This window comes from Camelus ferus, chromosome 22 (genome assembly GCF_009834535.1).
Source record: "Camelus ferus isolate YT-003-E chromosome 22, BCGSAC_Cfer_1.0, whole genome shotgun sequence".
Lineage (NCBI taxonomy): Eukaryota > Metazoa > Chordata > Mammalia > Artiodactyla > Camelidae > Camelus > Camelus ferus.
This window is the reverse complement of record NC_045717.1, coordinates 20225373-20238978: the sequence shown is the minus strand read 5'-3', so window position 1 is coordinate 20238978 and position 13606 is coordinate 20225373. Positions and strand designations below refer to the sequence as shown.

Below are 13606 nucleotides of genomic sequence, written 5' to 3'. Positions count from 1 at the left end.
AGAATCTTTCAAGTATGGTTGAAAACACTGTTCTATAATTGTTGAATATAACAAATTTTCAGTATATCTGATGGATAAGTCTGCATTTTTAAAATCTGTATCATTAACAAACCTTATCTCTTGATCTGCCCTTTACTGAGAGAGGTATGTTAAAATGCCCCATTCTGACTGTGGGTAGTCAGATTGTTAAATTCTCTTTTTTATTTTTGAGGCAGTATAACTGGTTGCATACAAATATAGTCACTTTCTATGTTTCTGATAAATTGTCCTTTCATTCTTTTTTTTAAACAGAAAAAGTTTAATAACACATATACGTGGGAGAGACCCAAGAAAACTGACACACTCATGTCGTTTGATTCTTATGTAGAGTCCATCTTTTTCCCTCTAATAATAAAAGTTCTAATTCACTTGATACACATGTGAACTGTTGACCTAGCTGAAAACATTTTCTTCCTATTGATTTTTAAGGACAACAAGAAACAACTTACCTTTCCTCAGCATCATGTTATTTATTACGTGCCTTTCAGCACCTCTACCAGGACATCCCTTGTGGGAGACAAAGAGATCAGGAAGTCCCCAGCAGCTGTCCCCACCAAAGACACCAGCAGGCTTCACCTGTCTCTTCTGTTGCTTCTTGCTTTACTTCTGTCGTGATTTGTTCCCAACTGGTGACGCAATGTTTAATGAAAAAAGAAAAGGGTCAGGAATATTTTGTTCTCTCTCCCTAGAAACCTGAGACGATTCTCAACTCAAATCAGTTTGTAAATCTTCCGGTCAGTGTACTCTTGAGTGTCTCTGCCTTTCTACTCGTAAAAGCATCTTCCTGAAAATCAAATTGTTAAAAAATAGGGATTCCCCCACGTTGCTCTCTTAGATAGACTGTAGTCCCTCTGAAGTTGATAGGGTCACTTGGGAACACTAGGAGCTTATCAGGCAAATACCAAAAACAAAACAAAACAAAAAAAAAACGAGGAAAGAAGAGACCAAATTAAAAAATAAAATATAAAGGCTGAAGCTTTGCATGGCTCCGAGCAATCCCCACTCCCTCTATCATAAAAAAGGGGGAGATGGGGACTCTAAGTCTTACGAACCACGTAGCTGTGAGGTCTAGCAAACGTAATGGTAGTCTTATAGATTGCTTACTGATTTAAACACAATGAAAAATCCCCACATACAAGGGATACCATTAGCGTTGGGAATGGTGTCCCACTTTGTGGGATTGAATGGAGGAGATACACTACTTCATGGATTGGCAGAATTATCGATATGGGAAAATCACTGTTAGAGCTCTAGGAAAGAGGGGAGAGGCACGTAGACCTTTTGAAGTGGTGGCATGAGATGGGTCCCTATCCGCAGCCTAACCTTCAAGGCTTCAATTTTAAGCAGTTTAAATACCCACTGGGTGTGGTCCCACGTCCAACTCCGCCTCGGGAATAGGTTGCTAGCCCCGCCTAAGGACTGATTGCGGCCTCAACCTTATTTCTGGGGCTCATTTAATACCTAGCCCGCGCACCTACTCTACTCGGGACCGACTGGTACCCAAGCCAGGGAAAACTAGAACTTCTGTGCCTAACGTAGTCGAAAGCAACGGACGGGGCCAACGCTGAAGCCCCGCCTCTTCCGGCTCCCGGCCGGAAGTGGGTGTGGCGACATTCTTTGCTTAGGGCCTTAACGCTGCTGGCGGTTTGGCGTTGGTCGTGGTCCGGCCCAAGCCAGCATTTGTGAAGCCCGCGCGAAGGCGAGGGAAGGAGGTGAAAGGAGGAGTTAAAGGTTAGGCGCCTGCTTAGAGAGGCTGGCTCGCGGCGCTCGCTTCTGCCCGGGCCTAGGTCCTCGGCACGGCCAGGTCCAGGGGACGCTTGGCAAAATGCCATAAGGGCGCTTCCGCGGGATCCTTGCGGTTTCATTCTATACTCCCCGCTTCAAAAGCAGCCTTCGTGATTTTTCTTCGGGAGGCAAAGTATTAACGCATTTGAGGTCGGTTGACTCCGGAGTGTCCTCGCGGCCTCACGGATCTGGAGATTCAGGAACATTCCGGTGAGCACTGGGGGAAAGTTGATTCTGTTTCCTTTTTTATTTTTTTAACTTTTTTTTTATTGATTTGTAATAATTTTACAATGTTGTGTCAAATTCCAGTGTAGAGCCCAATTTTTCAATTGTACATGAACATATATATAGTCATTGTCACATTTTTTTCCTCTGTGAGCTAACATAAGATCTTGTATATATTTCCCTGTGCTGTTTCCTTTTGTATACAAAAGATTTCATCTGAAAATCTGGCGTTCTTTCTTTATTTTTGGCATGTTACATTCAGGTAGAAATACACTTTCATAGCTGTCTATGGTGCCATTTTTCTGTGTAGAAGTGTAAGTTTGTATAGGCCATAAGTCTTTATACGAAAGAGAAACAAGAATACTCACTTATCTGTTCATCTGAACTTCCTCAGCCTGTACATCCCCACAGAATTTCAAAACATAGGTATTCCAAGAAAAAAGAATGAAGGCTTTTTTGTACTATTTCTAGGAGAGTTGACCTCATTAACGGATGTTTGGACTAAGTATATTTTTCCCACGTTTTTCCTTTGAAAAATCGTAAACCTAAATGAAATGTGAACGTTCAGTACAGTTAATATCCGTTGAAGTAGATTCACCCATTTTTAGCATTTTGCAAGTTTGCTCTCTCTCTAGAGAAATAAATACATTTTTTGGTGAACTGTGTGAGAGGGTAAGTTGAAAATAAATTGCAGGCATGTACCTTTAAATACTTGGTAATACATCTAAAGATAAGGACATTGTGCTAATTAAACCACAATACTTTTGTTTCCCCCAAGAAAATTTAAAATAATAATGTCACCCTCTGCCTGCTCTGTAAAAACTAAAATCCTCCACATTGTTCCAGAATATACTTCTGGGTGTTTTGGGATGCAGTTAGGGTTTTTTTAAGTAAAGTTTTTATTTTGAAAGAAAAAGTACATTTTATCATTTTTTGTTCTTGGCATAAATTTTAGTTCTTTCCAGTGGAACCAAAACCTCCTGAGCCCCTTTCAGTGTCATCTAACACTTGAACTTCCTCTATTTCTGGGTGGAAAATCTGTTCACAAATGAGCTGTGCAATTCGATCACCCTTTTTGACTTCAAACTTTTCTTTGCCAAAATTAAATAGTACAACACCAACATTTCCTGTATAATCTTCATCTGTGACACCAGCTCCTACATCTGTGAAGTGTTTTGCAGCCAAGCCTGAACGTGGAGCTACTCTCCCGTAGTACCCAGAAGGAAGAGCTATCTGAAATGTCGGTTTTCACAAGGGCCTTCTCCATGGGTGATGCTGTGTAAGCGTAGGCACTGTACAGGTCATAGCCCGCGGCGCGCGCGGACCCCTTGGGATGGTGGCGTGCTCCGAGAGCGGGGCAGAGCGGAGCCGTGTGCCGCCCTCCCCCGCGGCAGGGGCCGCTTGCTGGAGGAGATGACGTGTGTCTCTTGAGAGCAGGGCGTGGCAGGACAGAAAGTGAGCGCAACTGGGAGCAGGCGCAACAAGAGAGAGCAGTTAGGGTTTTAAGATGGCAATTTTGTGTGTCTTTTAGTCTCCTTTAACCTAGAACATTGACTATTATTTCTTCTCTATAATGATTTTTTGAAAAGTAAGATGTTTTAGAAAGTCACACATTTTGGAATTTCTTTTTAAATTGAGGTATATTTGACATATATTAGTTTCAGGTGTACAGCCTAATGATTCAGTGTTTGAGTATATATTCCGAAATGATCACCACAATAAGCCTAATTAACATTCATCAAAACCCATACTGAGGACTTAATTTTGTAACTGGAAATCTGTACCTTTTGACCACTTTTATCCATCTGTCCCATCTCCCTTCACCCTCATCCAGCAACTGTTAATCTGTTTGCTATATCCATACCTTCTAGGGGTTTTTTGTTTGTTTGTTTTCTTTTTTAAAGTTCTATATATAAGTGAGATCGTATGATATTTGTCTTTGTCTGACTTAACTTCATTTAGCATAATGACCTCACGGTCCATCCATGTTCTTGGAAATGGCAAGATTTCCTTCTTTTTTTCAGTGGCTGAATAATATCCCATTGTGTGTATGTATTGGGTGTGTATGTATATGCACGCGTGTGTGTTGTGTGTGTGTATGTTTTTTTAATTCATAAATGGACATTTCAGTTGCTTTCATGTCTTAGCTGTTGTAAATAACACTGCAGTGAACATAGGAGTATATATATCTTTTGAGTTGGTATTTTTGTTTTCTTCATACGAATGCCCGGAAGTGGAATTGCTGCGTGATGTAGTGGTTCTATTTTTAATTTTTGAGGAACCTCCATATTGTTTCCCATAGCGGCTGCACCAAATTTCATTCCCACCAGGAGTGCACATGGATTCCCTTTTCTCCACATCCTCAACAACACTTGTTACTTGTTATCTTTTTGATAATAGCCATTCTAAGAGATGTGAGGTGATATCTCATTGTAGCTTTGATTTGCATTTCCCTTATTAGTAATGTTGAGCACCTTTTTAATTACCTGTTGGCCATCTGTATGTCTTCTCTGGAAAAAAAAAGTCTATTCAGATCTTCTGTCCATTTTTAAATTTGATTTTTTTTCTGTTGAGTTGTATGAGTTCTTCATTTTCTTTAGATATAAACACCTTAACAGATAAATGATTTGCAAAAACTTTATTCACAAAAACAGGACTGTGAGTTATGGTTTGCCAACTTTTGGTCTACAGGCTTCAAAAGATCATTTACAAAATACACTGTAGGTGATGTTGAATGTTTTAAGTTGTATTTCATCAGGAAGACCTAGATTTATATCATCTTTCTGTCAGTGATGCTATATTTGATTAGGTAATGATCACCAGAACCCTGTATTTTATTTTATTATTTTTAAATTAATTTATTAATAGAGGTCCTAGGGACTGAACCCAGGATTTTGTGCATACTAAGCATGCACACTGCCACTGAGCTGTACTCACCCCCACCATAGAACCCTGTAGTTTATTTTATTTTTATTTTTTAACTTCAATACAGTCAATTATAGTGTGTCAATTTCTGATGTACATCACAGTGTCCCAGTTATGCATATATATATACATATATTCATTTTCATTTTTTAATTAAAGGTTATTACAAGATATTGAACATAGTTCCCTGTGCTATACAGAAGAAACTTTTTAAAATCTGTTTTTTATATATAGTGGCTAACATTTGTAAATCTCAAACTCCCAAATTTATCCCTTCCCAACCCCTTTACCCGAACCCTGTATTTTAAAGGTAGACTTTTCCTCTTGAATAAAAAAGTGATATGTGGGGTGATATTTTGACACAGAATATCTTCTTTTCTAACAACTTTTCTATCAATTGTTCTGGCATCTGTGATTCTAGCACTACTAGCAATGATTTATATATGTTGTTTCATATCTGTAGAAGTGCATTTTCAGGGTAAGATTTTAAGGTTGAATTTCTAGGTCAAAGGGCAAAAACATTTAATTTTTCTGAGTATATAAATCCCTTTCATAAATTTTGTGCCATTTGGTAGTTTCTGAATCAACATTAAAATAGGATTAAAATTACTTGGGACAGACATAGAAACAAATTTTAGTGCAAGGCACTTGTTTTCAAAAACTATATCTAGTCCACTTTTTTCCTAAGTGAGAATACTGAAATACATTTCAGAAGGACAGTATTTTAGTTCATATTGTAAAAATCAAAACACTGCACAGGTGTTTTATGATTTCTATTTAATTTTGTGGGGTTTTTTTAAACTTCACTTTGTGTATATCTATGCAGTTACCATTTTTGTGGGGACTAGCAAGTCTCTGACAGTCCACCAGTGATCACTGAGTTACTTTAATGATCTAGGCTGTGCCAGGAACAGGGACACAATGGAGATAAAAGCAAAGATAGTGCTACTGCTACTGTGGGGTTTACAGTTTATTTAGGAAGACATTTGAAATGATTATTGGCAAGTTTGTTATCTGGACATAATAATGGCATAATATGAAAGGAGAAGGTGTATTAGAAGGTGTTGATATTTAAGTTGTAAATGAAAGCATGAATATGACTTAGCTAATCTGGTTGTTGAGCTAGGGCGAGGAGATATAGAGTGAATGAGAACATTTCAGATGAAGGGAACCTGTAAATCACACTTTGATTTAAACAGAAGTGTAATATAAAGGTGTAAAGAGAATTCTAACACTTTTTAAAAAAATTATTGTTAATTTAGGAAAAAGATTTATATAATAGGTTAAATTAGTAGAAATTGATGTAGAATCGCCATCATTTCAGTCTCATAGTAGCTAAGAGACCAAACATCTAGGATTGCAGCAAGGAGATGATATTGGCCCTTCATTACCTCACACAGTGCAAACACCTCCAGCATTTCCAATTGCCATTAGAAAGTCTATCACAAAACCATGACCTAGACTGCCATCTCCAGATTCTAGAGTTTATGAAGAGTATTTAGGAAGACCAAGCATGTAGGGGCTGCTTTTCCCCAAAAGTGGACTTCAGACCTTGTTGGAGAAGGTGCCATGGCAGCCCTTTGGATGTGAGGAATTTTGCTAGGTGGCCAGGGCCAGAACTAGTCAAGAGTCACTGGGGAAGGAGGAAGCACCCCTCTAGGTTGCAGAAGACCCATGGCTGGTGGGCAGATTTTGAAAGGGAATTGGGGTGCCGCTACCAGCGCAAGACCCAGAGCACTAAGTGTCCGTACAAGGAGGCCATGGGAAACCAGTGAGAGGTGTGCAGATAAACCAAGGCTGGTGTGAGTGCTCGGAAGAAGACAGTGTTCCTCCCACCCTTCCATTCGTAGAGTAATTAAATACATTTCTGAAAACTGAGATGTATATTATGTTATGAATGGTTATTTAGCTATAATTTCAGTGTGCTTGAGGAGTGGTATGAAGGATCTCCATTGTCTGTTGATCTCCAATCTTGGGTGCCTTCAGTGAGCCAGACTCTGTGCCACTCCTTGTACTGGAGACATTGGCATCCAAAACAGACACAGTGGTACCCATGATGTACAAAAAAGCAATAGCTCCCCCTAAAGCTGATCCTAATGTCAGCATTGCCAAGAAGCATTACTACAGACACAGAGGTCATTATGATGAAAGATTCTGTTTCTCCAAAAATGTAAGTGCTTTCCAATACAAATATAATGTATATAGATCATGTATATAATGAAAATATTTTCAGTACCCACAATAAGCAAAAATGAAAAATATATGAGTATATTTTATTTTACCCTAAATATGCTAAAATATTACTTAAACATTTAATCAGTATAAAAATTGAGATACTCTACATTATTTTCTTCACTTGAAGGGTTCTGACTTTACTGGACACTAAAGTTTTATCCTATATACTTGATTTCTGTTTAGATCATACATAATTTACAGTCGAAAAGAGTTTCAATGTTCAAGTTGTTCCAAATATATAGGTAAGCTATAAGCTCCTAATGAGGTATCTGGTACATGTCCTCAGTGAATAGCAATTGATGTTACTGATATTCTTGTTATAAAACATACGCTTTTAGTAGATTTCACATATGTTACCTGCACAGAAAGAGCTAATTTATGATGTGTGATTGATTACCAATAATTGTTGATTAATGATTGATATGAAGCAGGGCTCCAGATAACCCAATCTCCAGGGGGATGGAGATGGCCATATCCACTTATATTCATAAGCTGTCCTAACATTATCTTGGCATCAAGGAAAGGAATTTTTCAGGCAAATTTCACCATCTTTGCAGCATGACAGCCCATGACATGGACCATAATAAGTCCTTGTTAATGCTCTTTTTCAGGACCTCTACTTTAGCTTCTGCCTTCACAGTATAGAGTTCTTTGGTCTGGGCCTGAGTGGTCATGCTGCTGGTTCATCTAGGAAGAGCTGAAGTGGGCTAGAGGACGCTGTTCTCTAAGTCAGCTTTCTGGTATATGCATTTGCTAGAGTTGCCGTATAATCTTATTTATGTGTTTTATTGCCTTGACAAGTGAAGAGTCACATTATCAGGTCTTAATTTTCCTTACCTGTAAAATGAAGCCATTACTCTTTTCCAGATGGGCAGCATGGCTCCCCAACCCCTTTTCTGGCTCCACATGAGACAGGGCTACTCTGGCATTTCACAGCAGTAGTGTATATTTGCTTGAGATTTCTTGAATTTTCAGGGATATTAGGGGATTTCAAGGAAGAATGGAATGACTTCTGGGCAGTGAATGTGGGAATTATGGTCCTCTCTGTATGCTTATGCCTTTTTTCTTTTTTCCTAGGTGTTCTTTCTAAGAACCCTTTCTGCCTTCCTGAAGAAAAGATAGAGGGAGAAAGGATGGTGACTGAGTGTTTGACAAATTGTTCTCAGGTAAGAAGAAAGTGTATCCTTTTACAAAGTGGTGTACTGCATCCACCAGATGGACCATTTGTCCACATATTGGTGACAAGATTACCTTGCATAATCTCAGTATTTCAATTATTACCCCCTCATATGATTCTCATGATAGACTGCACAACTCTTACTTTGCTCTGTGCACTGACAGACAAGGAAGATGAGAATGTGCATTTCTCAAAAAAGTTTATTCATTCATCAGCATTTACAAGTGTCTGCAGTTTTCTCAGGGGTTCCTGAATGAAGGAAAAAAGACAGAAAGAAATTTTAGGCTAGTTGGGCCAGATGAGTTCATGTGTTACAGGTTCCACTATAAAATGAAGGATATCAATCATGAGTGAGTGTAATTAGAGGAGAACCGAGGACCAGTGTGTCCTGGGGGAGATGGTAAGAGTCCTTGAATCCCTCTGTTGCCATGGGGTGCTACATCTTCATTTCCCAGTGAACATTGGTGGAGGTGTTACTTTACTGAATCCAGCATGTGTGTAATGCCTTAGGATGCTGTGACCTTTGGCGATGTGGCTGTCAACTTCACCCAAGAGGAGTGGACTTTACTGGACCTATCTCAGAGAAACCTGTACAGAGATGTGATGCTGGAGAACTACAAGAACCTGATCACCACGGGTAAGGCCGCCACCACTCCTGTAGCCTCTTACTGAAGAGGACAAGGTGTAATGTACTTCTTTGTTCCAGGATGGGTGATGTTAAATCGGAATACAATGGGCATTAACACACTGTGTTTCTATGAATGGATTTTAATTTGGGTGGTTTTTGTAAAAATATGACTTTAGGACTAACAGTATCACTGTTACTCTCTTAGAAATGTGCATTCTCAGACTCCACCTTTGACCTACTGAATGAAACTCTGGCATTGGGTCCCTGTCATCTGTGTTTTAACAAACACTTGAAATAATTCTAATGGACACCAAAGTTTGATAACCAGTGATGTAGTGGTTTTGCCATGAGAATGAAAATCTTTTTTTTTCCCCACTTTATTTCTGTTTTCCATAAAAGCCTTAATGCTTTTTAAATGCATATATATACATCAGAACTGGGTTTCAGGAGCAGACATAATCTTTTGGGGGCACAGAAGGAGGGGATGTTTGCCTGTTTATCTCATTTAAAATAATTTTACTACATTCATTAGAAGTATAGAATTTGATTCATGGATGGTCTGTCATGATTTATAGGACCTATTTCTGTTAATATATCTTTCCTTGTGAATAGGCTATAAGTCGTTCAAACCGGCTCTGATCTCTTGGTTGGAACAAGGAGAGTTTAGGACAGTGGAGAGAGGAGCCCTCCAAGGTGAGCAATTATGAAAAACTTCTGTGGTCAATGAAAGCTTCCATGTGTTTGGGATTATAATGAGGAAACTTGTTAAGAAAGCTAAGATCATTAGTCTCCTGTTGTTTCTTTTTTAACTTTCATTTTGTTGTATACTCTATTCAGAACTTGTTTACTTTCTTTCCCTGATAATATTCTAACCTATACTACTTCCTGCAAGTTCTTACACTGGTTACTCTCTTTTACTTTAGAATGGGAAATGAATCAAAAAGTCAAAGACTCCTCAATTCAGCAGGATATTTTAGGGGGAGAAACACCCAATGGGACAGAAATGTGAAGAATGGTAAGTTTGAAATGATATTTATTATTTTACAATTCAGAAAAGATTGAGATGTTCAGTAGAAAGATCACCACAAGTGATAGATATTTGGCTTAAGTGGCATTCACCCAGAGGAGAACAATGGTTTTGGTGAGATATTCTGAATGTATGAATTTGGGGATACCCTAAACTTAGGTTGAAACTCATGCTTCAAAATTCCCACAAGGACTCATTCCCACTTATATAACTAGACATTGAGTTTTTAAAACAATTCCATGAAAATGTACAGGAATCTTTTAATATGAGAGTAGATGGCACATCATTCTAGCAGGATTCCATCATTCAACTTAAATCAACAGGGCAGGAAGTGTATGAATGTAATGGAAATGTTAAAATCATCACCATCATCGTAATGTTTCTGTTTTGAGATGGACAGAATTGAGACAGAGAAGTCTTTGAATCATCATTCATCCATTCTTCCACAGGCAAGAAACCACAATGGACTGGAACTCTATGACTGTAAGCAGAGTGGGAAAGACTTTAGTGAACATTTGTGCCTTAAGACACACAAGAGAACTCAAAATGAAGGGGACACTTATGAGGATAATCAGTGTGGAAAGAGCTTCCTTACTGTGCAGAAGAAACCCTCTACTGGAGAGAAACATCCTGTGTTTGTTCAGTGTGGAAAAGCCATCAGTGTGACTCCAAATATTGTGTATGGGAAAACTAGCACATCAGAGAAAGCCTTCAAGGCAGTGATGGTGGGAATGCCTTTGTTAATGAGTCTTACCTTCAGGCACAAACGAGAACTCAACAATAGAGAAAAACTCTTGTGAATGGAAGGATTATGGGAAAGCTTCTGTTCACTCCACGTGCCTTGGTATACATGTGCAAACTCGCAGTGCTACCAAACATGAATGTAACGAATGTGGGAAAGCTTATGCTGCATCCTCAGGCCTTAGGAGACATATAAAAACTCACACTAGGGAGAAGCATTTTAAATGTGACAAATGTGGGAAGGCCTTTGCAACGTCCTCATATCTTATTAATCACTTTGGGACTCACACGGGAGAGAAGCCTTTTTGAGTGTGATGAATGTGGGAAAGCTTTTGCCAGGTCTTCACACAGTATCACTCACGTGTGTGTTCATTCTAGAGGGAAACCTTATAAATGTACAGAATGTGGGAAAGCCTTCCCTTTTCCTGAAAGCCTACACAAACATGTAAGTAGGTATACTGGAGAGAAACCCTATAAATGTAAGGAAAGTGGGAAAGCCTTCATTACTACTTATCATCTTAGTAGACACTTAAAAAGTCACACACTGGAGAGAAGATCTTTGAATGTACGGCATGTGGGAAATCCTGTCGCAAGTTCTTGATGTCTTAAAAATCACATTCAAATTCACACTGAAATAAAATCTTACAAATGTAAGGCATGTGGAAGAGGCTTTCTGTATTCTTTCTACCTTAATGTTCACATGCATAGTCACACTGGAGAGAAACCCTGTAAATGTGAAGAATGTGATGAAGCCTTTGATACATACTCATACTTCTTTAAACATAAACAAATTCACTCTGGAAAGAAACCCTATAAATGTAAGGAATGTGAGAAAGCCTTCATTACTACCTAACGTCTTAGTAGACACTTAAAAAGTCACACTGGAGAGTGGTCCTTTGAATGTATGGAATGTGGGAAAGTCTTTCCTATTTCCTCAGGCCGAGCGAAACCTAAGAATTCACAGTTGAGAAAAGCCCTATGAATGTAAGGAATGCGGGAAAGCCTTCACTTTCCTCAGGCCTAGCTAGGCATTTAGTGATTCATACCGGAGAGAAACCATACAAATGTAAGGAATGTGGGAAATACTTCACTCAAAACTCCAACCTTTCACGACATGAAAAAACTCATGGTGGTAAGAAACCCAGAATGTGAGCGATTGAGAAAGCCACCAGTTAATCCAGTTCATTGTACGTGTATGAAAAACCCACTGTGTAGAGAAACAACAAACATTAAAAATGTGGGCAAGCCTTCGGTTCTCCATTTCTTTTGATGTATTGTAAGAACTCACCCTGGAGAGAAATTTTATCAATGTCAGGAATGTGGGGTAGCCCTCAGTCTTCCCAACTAACTTCGAAGACATTAAAAGGCCGTACTGAAGAGATGATCTACTAGGGTAAAGAAGGTGGAAAAGCCATCAATTTCCTCACAACCCACCCTAGTAGGGCTCACAGTGAAACCATACAATTAAGAGACATGGGAAGCTCTTTACTATTTCCTCAGTGAAATATATATTCCTTAAAATATGGGATATCTTGCATTGCAGAGGAACTCTACTGATGTAAGATTTATGGGAAAACATTCTCCTAAATACAACGTTCATTTGTGACCTCACTGCAAAAAAAATTCATTAGTGTAAGAAATGTAGAGTCATCATTATTTTCCATTACATTGTTCCTCATCCTTAATAAACTTGGGCTGATTCACAATCAAGATAAAACGTAGGAAGTATAGGGTGTGGTACCCTAAGTTTGCATCTTAGGATCTTCTGAGATAGGCACAGCATGAATAATGCAGCTATGAATGGCTGTGCATGTGTCTTCAAGTTCCTGCATTCAGTTCTTTGGGTGAAACTTCTTTGGTTAAGCTGTAATAGCCAATATTCACTGGATACTAAGCCAATTCTATGTGTATCCTCATTCACTTTCAAATCTTACTGTATTATAGCAAGTGTGTTTTTCAGAAGGATGTTGAGAAGATGCACAAAATAGGGGGCTTTTGATACCCAGAAAGTCCCGAGTTTGGGTATCAAGATGTAGTCATAGCAGCTATCGCACCAGAGTACCTTAAATTTATGTTTTTGTTTTCCTTTCTCTCTTGATGCATATTTAATTACATTCCCTGGAGGACTGTATAATACATCAAGCAACCTAAGAGCCAGTTATCTTGCTATATCTAGGCAAAATAATCCTGAGAAGGATCTCAGTTGTCTGTTAGAATCACTGAATGCCTTCAGTGTGCAAGACTCTGTGTCAGATACTAGGGGAATACTGGTAACCAAAAAGCAAGTAACACTGTCCATGATAAGCAAGACTCTCCAAAAGCAAGCAGATCCATCCTGTTGTGAGACAGCATGAGCTGTAATTCAAAAAGTGTTTATAGGTAGAATTCAAAGATTGAGGTTTTTTGAAAGGTGTATCTACTTAGTAATATTGTTACAAAATATATAAAACAATACTTTACAGAAATACAAAGAGAAACTCAAAGTTCACAATTCCAGTGTGAAATTTAAACACCTTTCTCCCATATTGCTTCTCTAAAATACAGAGAAAAATCAGTTATGATATAGATTAGAAAATGATGCATAAACTACCTATATATATGTGTGTGTACAGAATATTGTATCCAGTAGCTTAGAAGTCAGACAAGTGCTTGCTGAAGGGGAGGTGGAGGGAATGGATTGAAGTGGGAAAGAAGACCTTCAAGGAAAAGGAGTATGTTCTGGGTCTTGTTGAGGGTGCTGAATAATGCGGTTCACATACATGCAATTTTCAAAAGTTATTCACTAAATACTTAAGACTCATACATTTGTACATTAATGATATCG

General features: G+C 38.6%; 1 protein-coding gene and 1 pseudogene across 1 annotated transcript; one reads left to right on the top strand and one right to left on the bottom strand.

Moving 5' to 3' along the window:
- Positions 1–77: 77 nt before the first annotated feature.
- Positions 78–12029, top strand: LOC102519372 (zinc finger protein 426-like). The gene is made up of 6 exons (XM_006179404.3): positions 78–2034; positions 8287–8375; positions 8897–9023; positions 9627–9707; positions 9938–10029; positions 10491–12029. The coding sequence occupies exons 2-5, from the start codon at positions 8343–8345 to the stop codon at positions 10021–10023; spliced, it is 327 nt and encodes a 108-aa protein (XP_006179466.3). The 5' UTR covers positions 78–2034; positions 8287–8342; the 3' UTR covers positions 10024–10029; positions 10491–12029.
- Positions 2935–3551, bottom strand: LOC102519136 (annotated as a pseudogene).
- Positions 12030–13606: the final 1577 nt, after the last annotated feature.

What these genes read in the sequence shown, in the direction of transcription:
- LOC102519372 (XM_006179404.3), top strand. Translation starts at nt 8,343, where the DNA reads ATGGTGACTGAGTGTTTGACAAATTGTTCTCAG. An exon ending in CAAGAACCTGATCACCACGG is followed by an intron (nt 9,024 to 9,626) that starts GTAAGGCCGCCA and finishes CCTTGTGAATAG; the next exon opens with GCTATAAGTCGTTCAAACCG. An exon ending in GGAGAGAGGAGCCCTCCAAG is followed by an intron (nt 9,708 to 9,937) that starts GTGAGCAATTAT and finishes CTTTTACTTTAG; the next exon opens with AATGGGAAATGAATCAAAAA.